The 14410-nt window shown below is 43.8% G+C and overlaps 1 protein-coding gene and 1 long non-coding RNA gene across 3 annotated transcripts; one reads left to right on the top strand and one right to left on the bottom strand.

Moving 5' to 3' along the window:
- Positions 1 to 2468: 2468 nt before the first annotated feature.
- On the bottom strand, positions 2469 to 5310 carry LOC143165600 (uncharacterized). The gene is made up of 3 exons (XR_012996277.1): positions 4303 to 5310; positions 3810 to 3871; positions 2469 to 3520 (listed from the first exon to the last, which is right to left on the bottom strand). It is a non-coding gene; the product is annotated as an uncharacterized LOC143165600 (long non-coding RNA).
- Positions 5311 to 5644: 334 nt separating this feature from the next.
- CEBPG (CCAAT enhancer binding protein gamma) lies at positions 5645 to 13267 on the top strand. Of its 2 annotated transcripts, XM_076349150.1 has the most exons (3): positions 5645 to 5764; positions 9987 to 10142; positions 11082 to 13267. In XM_076349150.1, the coding sequence occupies exons 2-3, from the start codon at positions 10134 to 10136 to the stop codon at positions 11640 to 11642; spliced, it is 570 nt and encodes a 189-aa protein (XP_076205265.1). In that variant the 5' UTR covers positions 5645 to 5764; positions 9987 to 10133; the 3' UTR covers positions 11643 to 13267. The 2 variants fall into 2 exon arrangements, with proteins under 2 accessions (XP_076205265.1, XP_076205266.1); XM_076349151.1 differs by lacking the exon at positions 9987 to 10142.
- The last annotated feature ends 1143 nt before the right edge of the window (positions 13268 to 14410 follow it).

The raw sequence follows: 14410 nt of genomic DNA, 5'->3' as shown, positions 1-14410 counted from the left end.
TTTATATGTGCACATATACACATACGATACATAGCATTTTCCTTTCAATCCATTTATCTACTTTGTTTTTACTTATCTTTAGCTATGCAGCCTCTCCTTACCTACACATGGCAGCAAACCCCAATATTGATCAGTGACAGTCTACAAACCCCTGTCACATTCTATAGATACCAGAAGACTCGCAGTTTGCATTGTTTAGTACAATTACTGAGGAAGTTCAGGTAAAACTCAAGCCAAGGCCCAGTGAAATTCACAACAGTGGCTATAACAATTTTAATTGGATCACTAGACGTCAGAGCAAAGCCAGAGAACACTCAAACACAAACATAGATTGATAAAACCTGTAAAATCCTGTAAAAAACCGTAAAGGAACATGGCACTCCTTCTTTTTGTTAGATGCTTTTCCAGAAATCTGAACACTTTGGGGTAGTGTGACACACCTAGAGCCTCCTTCCAGACCAGGCATTCTTCAGGGACGCACTTGATATTTTCAAACTCAAATACCTACAAGAAAGCTTCTAATTCCAGATTCTGATATTTCTATAGAAGGTCACAGATAATAACCCCAGCTGCTTCACTTGCTTTGAAGGGACTTGTGGCTACCGAACACTAATGTGTATCTGGTCATCTTTATTTACTTAAAATACATTGGTCATCTTCTAAGCAGTCCTTTGGAATACTGTGAAGAGAGGGGATGACATAGTTATATGTTAAATTTTGAAAAAGCACACTTTTTTTGACAGTATTTTTATGTGCAGAGAATTGTTACAAGATGACAAAGGATTACTCAGGGTAATGAGATGGCCTTCTAACTCCAAATCCCTCAAGAGGCCACTGCTGTAGTGGTACGCTCCTCAGATCGAAGTACCATCTTGTGAAATGAAACATTGGTATTGGAGAACCTGAGATGGTTTGGCTTGAAGCACAAATTCCTGACAGCATGAGGGATAAGCATAGGCTGGGTAAGAGTTTCACTAAAAAATAAATTTATCATCAACAAGTATTTTGTAGCTATGAAGGAGAAGCCTCTGATATGTGACTGTTAAAGAACCCAGCCTGCTAACCAGAGTAACATACAAAAAAGTGAAACTTGCAAAAACGGGCACACCTTTACCTATGCAGCTGGCTAATTCTAAAAGTGCTAGCTGAAAGTTTCTGATTAAAAAGTTTAACTTCCTGATAATGGCATGAAACAAAAACACGGCAATTAAGGAATTAAATCTCAGGGCAAAACTAATGCAGATTCTACCTAGATGAAACCAGTCCATCAGGCATGAAGTACCAATCCCCCACTTAAAACTGTAGAAGAAATGAGAACAGCTGTAGCTGGAGAGAAGTGTGGCATGTAACACCTATAAAAGTGACAGCTTGGGTTTCTAGTAAAAGCGATCATCGATATATTCGTCTTCTCAGACACTGTTAAGATTTCTGTGTTAGCCTGATTCATTTTGCTATCACCCGATAGCCTGCTGAAGACGTGGGGGAGGGAACAGCTGTCTATTTTCTTTTTTCCTCCTCCATTTGAGAAACATTGCCTTTATGCTGCCCATGTAATTGAGTTAATCTCTTTTCAGAAACCAGTATGAGTTACTCTAGATATCTGGATAACTTCAATATTTTGGTAACTGCAAATAAGGGAAATAGTACTGGAAGATGCAGAACTAGAAACTGGAAATACTGAGTTGCAAGACTTATTAGCTGCATAGAGAGAAAGAACAAAGGCATTGGATTTTTCCTGTAAATGAACTCCAGGCAGTGTTACAATAAAATGGATGTTTGCTATTAGAACAGAATGGCTCCTTTCTTTACTCAGTATTTTCTAGAACAAAAGCGCTGTAACTTTCCAAGGCTATAGTGAGTCAGTGCTAGAATTAGAAGTACAATCCTGAAATAGCGGTCACCACTAAGCAATGTTTCCTCTCCTTTCTCTTCACCTATTCAAAAAGGCTACCTCTGACAAATCGTCTATTAATAGACAAGTTTCTATCATTTAAATTATTAAATCGGATTGAAAAAACACTCAGAAATTCTGTGCTTAACAAGTGTAAGCTTGTTCAAACAAATAGACAGAGGTATTCATAACGCTTTTTCTTTCTGCATCTTATTTTTTTTGAAATATAGCCAGATTCCTGATAAATGAAACTCAGCAATTCTTCTGCTTTCTGAAGCTTTTATAACCTGAGCTCTGCAAAATCTAGATTTCTAACAGGATTTTTGTCTTGGTGCAGGTCAGCCCGGAATGTGAAAAGTAATTCTTGTAATACCAAAATGCAAGGGCTATTAAGAGAAGGGAGGTTTGCAGTAATAAGATTAGGGAAAACCTCTACTACAGACTTTGTATTTCTGGGATATTCCTGAATGAACGTCATCTGCTTGGTGATTGTAAGGAATGCAATCATATTCAGACAGTCTTTCCATCCAGTTTTGAACAAATCTAGGTTGAGAGAATAGGGGTAGCAGTTACCAAGAAAAGCTTTTATTTTGTTATAATTCAGTGCATTTGTCCTCAAATACATTAACACACTTTACATCACAGCCTAGAATGGTGTGTTTTTATCTAAGGGGCCTATTTATTTCCACTTGTAAAATATATATACAAATACATTTATTTTCCTCTCCTCTAAATCACTGGAAAGGAAATGACTGACTTCTCATCTAGAAGAATTCAAAGGCACAGATGTTAGTCCAGAGGGAAAAATGACACAGTAGCATCACGTGTGAAAAGTAAACCTTTAACAGAAATGTGCACGTCTGAAGTAAAAAAATCCAGCGAAGGCTTATCCATGAGGGAAATAGAGGCAAAGAACTGAATGCTTACAGAAAATCATATTTTTTGAAGTGTAGGTTGTAGTCCAGGGTGTTTGTATGGTTTTTATTTTAGGACAAAGAAATAATTTCCTATGAAGACAGAGGTAACGTATAAACAGTGGAATCAGACGCAATAGAAATGATTCAAACAGCGACAAAATAGTTTTCACACTGTAAGCAGAAAGCTGTAGAGAACTTCGTAAATGTTTTTGTAAGTGTTAAGGGAACATACTGAGTGGGTAATAAACAGGGACATTTACCCCAACAGGCTCTTCTCCCCTTTACACCTTCTGCCTCCAATTCCCACAGTTTCTATTTCCTCAATAGCCTTTCTGCTTCTAACTGTGATTTGCTGTAGATTACTTGAAGATGCTGAATACCTGTGTAATTTTTTTCAAGGACTACAGTCTTTAAAGAATCATGAGACTGGATTATGCACGTGAAAATAAGATACTATTACAATATTATCTATAGTCGTATAGGTAGACTGTTGCTATAGGAACACATCCAGAATCAGAGTGAAAAGGACTCCATCCCAGCAGGGACCAGCCTGCTTGCGACACCCGACGCCAGATCTACTGCACAGCTCATGTAACTTGTAAATAAGCAGGTAAAGTGTGTATTTCAATGCCACATCTCAAGAGCAGTTGCCCATATATTTCTGTGATTACTTCTTAGATTGCTTCCATCATATTCGGCTTTTACTGTAACGCTGTGGGGAAAAAAAAATCCTGCAAACACTACAGTACACTGTGTGATGGTTTTCCTGTAATAGGATACAATGCCAACCAAGCACTGGAGCGCCTTACGTGCATGGAATTATGTGTGAGCTTTAATGTTTAAAATAATCAGACTTTATGAGAAGTTGGTCTACATTTTATTTTCTTCAGCTTTCTTTGATGAGGATTAATGAATGAATGGTCATAAAGTGCTCTAAAATCCTAGGAAAGCACACAAACTTACTTAACTATTGTGAGCAAAGGATAATGTTTAATGCTTACCTGGAATTTCACTTTAGCTATAGATGGGTGAGTCATTGTCACAGAAAATGTAACAGTTTCAACTGAGAAACAGAAAAACATTAGAGATGTTAAAGCAAATACTTGATGACTGACAAGGAAAAGTATCTTCATGGTAATGAGCTGAGTAAAACTGTTTGCCCAGACTAATCCTCAGAATTCTTCTGCAAATGTGGTTTATTTTCCACAGGACTTTATAAAAACAACAACAAAAGCCCCACACAACATCAGACAGCCATAAAAATGGCAAATACAATTAATTTTATCTACATTACTGAGCTCTGCAACTGTGTTTACAAATCTGATTCTTCTCACTTCTTTTGCAGACATAAAACATTTCCCAAGCAGGTCTATGTGCTGAACTGGAGTAGCATACAGATTGGTACTTTTTCTCTCTGCATTTAAACAAAACCTACTTTTTCCACACTACTGTTTTCACTGTCTGCACACCTAAACTTATTCAAAACTTGCTTACCTTATAAACCGATGATTTTCAGAGTGGCCCACTGCAAATATGCACACCTCTGTATTGAAGCGTGTATTTCCCATTCGAAGAGCTATAAACACATCCTGCGCACGTACAACTTGAGAGACGTGAGCATATGTATTTTTATACTGTGCTTGTTTAGGCAGAACTAAGGTGATGTGAACCAAAGTGTCTGGAAAATATTAAAGGCCAAAAAAATTCTTCTCTACAAAAAGTATTTTATAATAACAAACATATACCAGTGAATCGGTGCATAATCTTCCTATGACATTTAACTCTGTGATCTGTTTCCTCACCTGCCTGCATTTAGCTTTTTTTTTAAATATGTTTGAAAAGAAAAATTAACTAATAATCTATGAAATTTAGGAATTTGCCATAATTTCTGTTGTCAAGAGAACAATTAAAATTTTTATTTTATGTCTTTGGTATGCCTTCCACCGTATCTCACATCCTCCAGAGGCAAACCACACAGCAGCTAGATTGAGATGGAAATACACTGCCAGGTGTAATTAACATCCCAGGAACAATTAAGAGATGCCAATCAGTACAGAAACACAACACGATCTGCTTTGATGCCCGTGGGGCACCGGCCAGTTTCGTGCCAGCTACCCCCAAGAAACCACTCAGCCTGGCTCCGGCCGGCGAGGCGGCGGCAGCGGCCTCGGGGGGGGGGAGCCGAAACTGCCTTCCCCCTCACGCGTGGCCCGGAGATGAGCTCCCCGCGCCGCCTGTGAGGGGAAGTTATCGGGGAAATGCGGGTTCGGCTTCTTCCCCTCAGGCTGCGGGCAGAAGGGAGGCGTGCGGTCCGTCTGGAGGTGCCACCAGGCTCCTCGGCCCGGAAAGCAGGGGGCGGCCGCCCGGCTCCCCGCAGGCCTTTGGGGACACGGCCGCCTCGCTCCCCTTCCCGCCAACCCCCGAGGCGGGAAGGGAGGCCTCTCGGCGCCTCCTCCAGCCCTCTCCCCCGTTGGAGAGGGGAAGATGGCGCCCGCAGGCTGCGCCAGGGTGCAGCCAGCCGCTCCGGGGACACGCGTGGCCGTGCAGCGGGTTTCCCTCCACCCCGGCTGCAGCAGCACGAGAGCACAAACCCAAGTGGGAGGCCGTGACACCCCTCGGGCCCCCTGCGCTCCCGACGCGGCGGGCGGAGCCAGCACCGCCCCGCGCAAGCAGGGCGCAGCCCCACGGGGCACGCACCGTCCCCACGGAAAAAAAAAACCCCACAGCACGGCCTCGCCCTTTAAGTGTGCCGGCGGCCTGATTGGTCGCGCCGGCTGCCAATCCGGGCGGCTATTGCATCATCCCGGCGGCCGGCTGGGTGGCGATTGGCGAGGGGGCGGGCGGAGCGGGAGGGTGTCGCAATCGCCGCTCGCCCGCACGCCACACTTTAAAGAAAGAGGCTCGGGCCGGGCCCGGCCCCTCCCGCCGCCGCCACCGCCCGCTGGCGCCGCCACAGGTAAGCGCGGCCGCGCGGGGGGCGGCGGGGGAGCGCGGGGGGACCGGGGGGCCGCGCCGCGCCGGCCCTCGCCCGCCTCCCTCCCGCCGTGTCGCAGCGGGTGCCGCGGCGGGCGCCGCGCAGGGGAGCGCATGATGCAATCGGCGGGCGGCCCTGGCTCCCCTCCCCTCCCCTTCCCTCCCCCGGTGAAGTCACGGCTTGGCAGCGCCGGGCACCCCCGCGCCCCGCACGGGCGGGGGAGGAGGAGCAGCGCGGCCGCGGACGGGCGGCCCCCGGGCCGCGGCCCGCCGGGGAGGGCGGTGTCGCCGCCACAGGCCGCGGGGAAGGGGAGGGGTGGGCCGGGCCCGGTCGCCGCGGTGGCTCCGGCCCCGCCGGGCCTCCCCGCCCCGCGGCTCGGGGAAAGGAACGGGGCCGGGCCGAGGCGCCTCCGGGTACTTTTGACAGCGGGGCCGGGCGGTCGTTAGGGCTCGTCCTCCGGCGCCGCAAGAGCGGCCGTTAACGAATGTGCCTGGCCTAGGAAGAGGTCTGCGAGCGGGGCTTCTAGCCCGCCGGTGCCGTGCATACCGCTCCCGGGAGCGCGCAAGGCTGCGGGGATCCCAGGAGCTGCCCCGAACCACGATAAAATGCCGTGCTTTAACGACTGGTATTCTTCTTTTCTAGCTTCTCAATGGAGTTTTGAATGTCTTGACAAATCTTTCTGTTCCCAACAAATTTTTGTAGCTCCAGACACAACTTTCAAAACAGATTTATCAGAGAAAGCTTGATATTGGTTTTAGCTCTGACATCTGCTGGGAAATAGCAGACGTTAAGACAACTCAATACTCCCCTCTGTAGTAGTGCCATGCTGGTTATAACGCCTCTTAGAAAGTATAAAAAATCATAATTTAAAAAAACTTTCAGATTTAAGGAATTAGTTCATCTTTAGAAATAGAATAGCTACCTTCATTATAATTCAAAAGACAGAGTCAAATTGATACCTCCTTGCCTCCTGGCAGCTGGGATTGTTTGTGATTCTGTCATCAACGCTGCTAGCCTGCAATTAAAATACATACTTTAGATGTTCTGAGCACATTTTTAAAGGATGTTGGGAGTGCATTTTTCTTGTGTATAGAAAAAATGGAGATTCTGAGAAAAATATGGGAAAGTGATGTTGTCAGCTATGGCAACAGATGATACGTTTGAGCTGCCTAGTCTCAAAGAAGTTGTTGCCTAGCCTTCAGTATGTGGGAGTTACCATCAACTCTTACTAACTTGCCTGTCAGAGTGTGCAGAAAACCATGCAGGAGTGGGCTCTCCCAGTGTTCAGCAAACATGGCTGGAGTTTTATGCTGTTGTTCTTTGTACAGGGTCATCTGGATTTAGAGCCAGATCCTACTGGGGTACTCCTACTGAAGTCAAAGAAAAGGGAGGCCCGCTATTGCTGTTCAGATTGGGACTGATTTTGCATTAGACAAGACAGCTGAGTGAATTTTTGCAATAAAGTCATCCTGACTAATGATCAGAATCAACACAGTCACATCTCAGAAAAGGAGCAGAGAGAAGCACTTTGTATTTTTTGCTGTTAAGTAAAAAAAATACTGATTTCATTAACAAATCAAAACACGTCTTTTGTTTTTTGCCAAAACAAACATTTGGAAGTTTAATTTTTTTGACTTTTTTTTTGTGTGTGAAAGCAAAAATAATAAAGGTCTTGATTTGCTTGGGAGTCTCTGTGGTCCCTGAGGAGTGCTGCTAGACAGTAAGAAACCTCCCTCTGCCTGAGAAGACACCTCTGAGTTACCAGCTATTATGCTGTAGTGGGTGGCCAGTTGGTGTCCTGGGTGGCCAGTTGGTGGCCCAAGGAGAGAACAAGGCAGTTCTAACTGGCCACTGGAAACACTACCATGTGCTGGGTGGAACCAGCCTAGGGCTGTCGCTGAGCTCAAGCTAATGAGCAGCTTTATGGGAACAAGATGCTCGGAAACTTGGCTGGCTCTCTGAGCAGCTGCCTCCTGCTGTGCCGGGGCTATTGCCCATTCACAGCAAACCAACCTGTTTGCGGAGAGGAGCGGAGCAGCTGCGGTTGTGTGGCACAGTGTCTGAGAAATGAACTCTGAGACCCATCTGCCTCCCCACCCTCGTGGCCTCTCCCAATTACTGTGTCCTTTACCTCACCCTTCTTGAAAGCCCCCTCCGTACGTCTCATACCTGCTGCCTTTAAATCTCCTTGCAGTATTCCCTGAAGGATGCCCCATAGCACCTGTCGCTATCCAGGATATCCTTCCCTCTCGTTGTTCTGTTGAAGAACTGACAATTGGTAATAGGGATGCAGCCTCCAAATAACCAGGGGGAAAAATCAGTTTCAAGCCTCAACTGTTACCACTCCTCGGTTATCTGTGATGCAGTACAGTTAGTGCCACTTGCTTTGCGTAAATATTAGTTGGAGCAGGACAGGAATCCAGGTGTCATCTCCCCCAGGTAAGAGTTCTGATCATCAGGCCAGATAAGAGCGTGTCTCACTCAAGAAATAGTTACTTGATACGAAATGGATCAGTTCCAGTGGGAAGGAATTGAGGGATATCTGTTCTAGCAGGGCTAGAACGCTTGCTTGAGAGGTGTGACACTGGTTCGTCTTCTCTGCTCATATCCGTGTACTGCCCAACTAAAATATTCCATTAAAATTTGGTTTAATGGAACAAATAATTTTTCCTTTGAATTACAGGGGAATTTGATAGAGATCTGAAGGAATGTTAAAGCAATATTAAATAGTTTCGATAGCATAGAGAGAAATAGCACATGGAACCTGGTGATGTGAAGAAACTTGTTATGCGTTGGGTGGGGTGCCTTTGGGGGCAGGAGCCACCCCTTCCTCTGTAGTATCTCATGAAGCACAAAAAGCAGATCGTGAAAACGGTATGGGTTACTTAACTGGGCTGTCCAGATGAACTTAGCAAGCACTGTAATGTGTTGAAATAGAGGGGACAGGAGAGCATTCTGTCTGACTTTGAAAAGATGCCAAAAATTAGTGGAAAATTCAGTTGTCAGAGGTGATCTAACAGAGCTATATACTCTTTGAGGGCTACAGAAATCCTGTATTTAAAAAATAAAGCTGAGACAAAGCCAGCATATGCCCCAAGAGGAGCATACGCTTGCATCTTGACTAAAAATGTCTGTGCAATCACACATGCACAGCTACTACAACTGGCCCTGCTAGTCTGGTATTAGTGCACAGTGTCATCTTGTTAGCTGTATATTCAGTTTAACTGCTGAACCAAATTGCTTATTCAGTCAGAATCGAAGACTTAAATGTGGTTTGCAAAAGTTGCTTTAAGAGTTGAAATCAGGAAAATACTAAATACAAAGGTTAGGCATGTATGTATATATATTTAACTATACAGATGTCAAAAAGAGTTGATGGTCTCTTTCTGCCCTGAAATACGGAAATGAAAAGATTTCCTGATAGGAAGGGTGTGGGTGTACTCACACATCTTCTTCACTTGTTTTAAGTGAGAAGACTTCTCGGTGACAGAGAATGTTAATTTTGAATAACATTCAAGCCAAACTTAATAGGCTTTTCCGTGAATTTTACTGAACCACACTCTGCAGCTGCATCTTGTTCTGGCTCTCTCATTATGGAAGAAAACTTGCAATTCATCTAGACAGTAGAATCTTAACTTTTTTAATGATACCCTAGCAGAAGGTAAAACAGCAACTCAGACTGCTGAGAAAAACAAACAAAACAGGAACAGTAAACAGCTGATGAACCCGGGAGTTTAGAATGACCAGTGACACAGCAGCTTGTTTACAAACATCTCGCCACATCCATTCATCAGCTTGACACAGGAGTACAGTCATCCATCTCTTGTGCTGTTACTGATGCAAGCCATAATCCCTGGGTTGGACACTGCTGATACTGGGCAGTTAGCGTTGTCCACCCCTAACTTCAACTGCTTGCTTTCCCAGCGGGTCCTCTTGAGGATGGGCAAGGAGGATGTTGAACACTAGTTGTATGATACTGCATGTATGTGTGTGAGAGAGCATAGGGCTGCACTGTTGCAATGCAATCTGATCTTGGAGTAGGATTGTTTTATGCCAATTAGATGTTTTTCTTTAACACAACAAGAAATCAACACTCGTTTGACTGATTACTGAGTACTTTTCATTGGAGCCATAGGTAGGCATTTCAAGAACTTAGAACAACCCTGTTGCCCTTCCCCTCTTCTCTCCCAAACTTCTCTCCCAGACATTTAGGAGGTCATCCTGTGAGATGGGAAGAGAAGGGGAGCAGCTGTTAGCCTTGCCAGGGCCGTGTCCCTGCAGCAGCTGTGGTGGAGTCCTCCTTGTGCCACCAATAGGGTCAGGAGCAGCCTGACCTCGGCAGCGGGAGAACATGAGTCAGGTGAGAGGGTGTCCTGCTCGTCAGGCCTGTTTGTCTGCTGGAAAGGAAAGTGGACAATGGCTGGTGCAGGAGCTACAACAGGGGAATGTATTTTGTGGACGAGTCGGCTGTGGCTACTGTCTTCCTATGGGTGGCAACAGTCCCCTGTCTTTGCTGTGTAGTGATTCTCACATTGCCATCCCCCTGCGTTCCTGTCCCACCTGCTCGTTACAGTACCGTTACAGGCTTAGCTTGTCTTACCTTGCTTGTGGTTGAAGGGGTTCCTTTAATGTGACTCAGTCACAACCTTTGCAGCACACTACCTTTTTCCATAGATTATTTTTTTCCACTCAATGCTAGTGAGACCTTAAAACAGCTACCAATTTGGACATCATCTTCAAAAGCAAGTGCTGTAAGATGATTGAGGAAAGGTGGACAGTCTGAGCTCCCTCACTCCAGAGAAAAGAGACCAGGGAGGAATTTGTCTGTGCATACACCCAGAGGGATGGTATGAAGAGGACAAGGATCAAGTACTCCTGTTGGTCAAGAGTCAGGCTGTTAATAGGTTTAAGCTGCAGAAGGAAAACTCCAGTCTGAAAATTAAGAAAATTATATAACTGGAGGAAAAGTTAGACAGTGGAACCTGTTGCCAAGACAGAGGTTGTGAAACTGGAGATATTCGAGGCTAGGCTAGACACCCATCCATCAGGGATGGCTTTGGAATAACTGAGTAAAGCCAGTGAACAATGCAAACAGCTTGACTAGATGACCCAGTAACAGTCCCTTCCAATCCAAATACGTTCGAGAGGCTTCTGAAATGTAGTTGGCAGCTTGTCCACTTCCAGCACAGTTGTGATGTGTTACTGCCAGATGTACCATCAGTACCTTATCCTAAAGCCAGTGATGTATGAGATTATAGCTGAAGCCAGCACCTTTAATAGCATTTTTTTTTCCTACTAGGTTCACCTTGCCCTTAATCCATGTGAAGACCTGTTGGAAACACCTTCTAGAAACATAACAGTTTTCAGTCTCCTAATAAATTGTTGTGTCCAAGAAGAGCCTGTCCAAATGAGCAAGACATCCCAACAGAACACTGCTACAGATGCGAACGGAGTAAGTGTGATTCACACCCAAGCACACACCAGTGGTTTGCAGCAGGTTCCCCAGTTGGTGCCCGTTAGTCCTGGTGGTGGAGGCAAAGCTGTGCCTCCGAGCAAACAGGGAAAGAAAAATTCCTTTGTGGATAGAAACAGTGATGAGTATCGTCAGCGCAGAGAGCGAAACAACATGGCAGTAAAAAAGAGCCGGTTAAAAAGCAAGCAGAAAGCACAAGACACGCTGCAAAGGGTCAACCAGCTCAAAGAAGAAAATGAACGTTTAGAGGCAAAAATTAAGCTCTTGACTAAGGAGCTGAGCGTACTGAAAGACTTGTTCCTTGAGCACGCGCACAATCTTGCAGACAATGTGCAACCTGTTGGCACTGAAACTACCACCACAAATCCAGAAAACAATGGACAGTAGACACTGTTGCAACCTTACGAAGTGAACTCTCAAGGTGCAGCTTGTCTGCAACGTCCATGCAGTCACCAGGCAAAAACTCTGTTCTTTTAACCATCATTTTGTGGAGATTTTCTTCTTTTAACCATCATTTTGTGGAGATTTTCTTCTTTTTAGGTTTAACACTGAAGATTTGATACAATTAAACCAGAAACTGCTTAGGGTATTTGTTTTAAATATTTTTCTCCTCTAAAAGATTTATCTAATAAATGCAGACCTAAATTCATAGTCAACAAGGAACTTAGTATTAGGGAAATAGCATTTTCACAGAAATGTTCACTTACCTTCTTATAGTTTGCATAATGGGAGGAATCCAGCAGGATGGTTCACTGTAGTATCAGAAACTCATAATTGGATAAAGTGTCTTTTAAATATCTTTTAGTGTATTTAAGCCCTTTGTTTTCTCCATTACATACTACAAAACTGCAAAGGCCGTGGAGGCTGTTTGCTTTCCTGTTTGGTGGACTACTTTAAATCTGTAGAGCAAGTCCTATAAAGCACCACTTAGGTATTTCCTGTCCAGTTATAGTTAATGGGGAGGGTGTAGTAATAGTGAGCTGAGATGCTTACTGATATTTTCTAGAAAAATAGCAATATACTACGAAGATATATACAGGCAGTTGGCTTCCAAATGGCAAATGAGTCTGAAGCATCATGTACAAGAGGTAAAGCAGCACATCATTGACAAAGCCTTTTAAGCCTGTGTTCACGTTGCTCACCTAGTGACTGGGGCCTTATGAGAACAAGATTTTGGTTTTCAGAAAATGTCAAAATGCTACCAAAAAACCTGTGCTCTGCAAAATTGCATTCTTGCTGGGGTGCAGGTACCAGGGAGAACAAAATGTGCAGCTTGACTAAGCAATGAAAGGGGTAAGACAGCATCTGTTCAGCCAGAATGTATGGATCACTGCTTGTTGACATTCATCTCCATTTTCATGGCTGTTCAGATTTGCAACCAAGATCTTACAGAAATTCACAGTGATTTTAAAAATAAATGGCCCTAGTTTGAATAACTGATTCAGTTGAATTTCTATAGCCATCATACAGTTGCGTGAAGGAGTATCTTTGGTCTTGTTTTATTTTCATGAAAGTTCTTCTATATCAACTTTTTACATGCTAGTGCTAAGTCTTTGCCATGATCCATAATGCAGTGGTATGTACTATACTGAGGATTTAAACAAAAGTAAAGCAGGAACTTTGATGTAACCTTAATTTATTTTCATTTTTAAATATTTCATTGATGGTATGGTTGTTTTACATTTAACCTGTGTGTCTGGCTAGTGGATTATTACACAGTCTTAATTGCCCTTCTACACTACCTTTTTCCATAGATTATTTTGTAGGATGCTTGTTTGCCTTGTATCTGTACTTAGGAAGAGAACTCGGATATTATCTCTATGAAGATGCTGTTAGAAAATGAAATCTTGAAAAGTTCTTTTTGAATTTAAACTTTTAATACATGCGGAAAACTTTTATGGATTGTTTTGGATTATGGTAGTCTTTTTACAAAGATACGTTTTTTGGTTCTAGCTGCAGCTTAAGTAGGTAGGGTTGAAATATCAGAAGCTAATAAAAACGTTTTGCTTCTAGTGCTGGCCTCATTTTTCCTGTCCTTTTACTATTTCCCTCAAATGCAGAGGTGCCCACCTCAAGCAGCTATCTTTGAGAAATCAGTGCAACAGTCTCCATTCCTGTCTTCCACTCAGGTTTTTACTCAATGGAGAGTATCAGAAACACATTACAGTTTTGGCTGAATTCCTGATTTAACAGAAAAAAAAAAAAAAAAAAAAAAAGAAATTTAAGACCGAAAATGTACTGCAATTAAAGGGGGAGGGGGAGGAACAGAACACCAAAAACTACAAGGAGAAAGATGACCTGAAAGCATCTCATTTGTTAACTGTGCATCTACTCTGGTGTAAAAGGCAGGAGCTAGTCTCTTCCCTGGTTGTCTGCTCTGTGAATTGGGACTATGTGGCCCTGTTGTCCTGCAGTTGGTTTGACAGGCTGATGTGGGGTCCTCCCCTAATAACCAGATAAGGGGCTCCAAATCTCTGGTATTTGTTTCTGATTTTGGTGAAAATGATTTCTTAAATCTCTCTGAGTGGGAGTAATACTCTTTCTGATGCTCTGGAGGGTGACTTCTCCACCTGTTACTCCTGACAGCGCCAATTCCACTTCCTTCTTGTTTAAAACAAAACCACTGAGTTATGAAAAGTCATTTGTTTGCACAATGACATTTCTGGCTTAGTCTCCGCACTTGCTTTGTTTGCCTAGGGAAGCATGTAGGCTATGTGCAGCACATCACTTTAATATGTGAAGCCATGGACCCAAGATTATAACATTATTATTTTAAATTTACCCTCAGTGAGAGTATGGTTGCAAGAAAGGCATTAGTCTATTATTCTAAGCCCCCTCCTGCCAAAATAGCCATCTCAGACCCCCAAGGAGCAAAAGCAGAGGTGAAGCTTTCCCTCTCTTTGCCCCAAGGTGCAGCAGCCCAGGCTGTGTGACGGCAAAATGCCTCAATCTTACCCCTCCACTGCAAGGCACAGGAGAACACCCATACCTAGGTGACTTGGATGATTCTCTCTTCTTCCTAAAGAAAGGCTGGAATAAATGCACATCTACCCAAGAAAATTTCAGTGTAGGTCTATGAAAGTTAAGGTTTTCCTTTTGACACATTTTTCTTAACAGCAGCAGCTATAGTTTGTGACAATACAGTACCTGTCACT

Source organism: Aptenodytes patagonicus, chromosome 11, assembly GCF_965638725.1.
Source record: "Aptenodytes patagonicus chromosome 11, bAptPat1.pri.cur, whole genome shotgun sequence".
Lineage (NCBI taxonomy): Eukaryota > Metazoa > Chordata > Aves > Sphenisciformes > Spheniscidae > Aptenodytes > Aptenodytes patagonicus.
The sequence above is the reverse complement of the archived record's forward strand: the minus strand, read 5'-3'. Positions and strand labels throughout refer to the sequence as shown.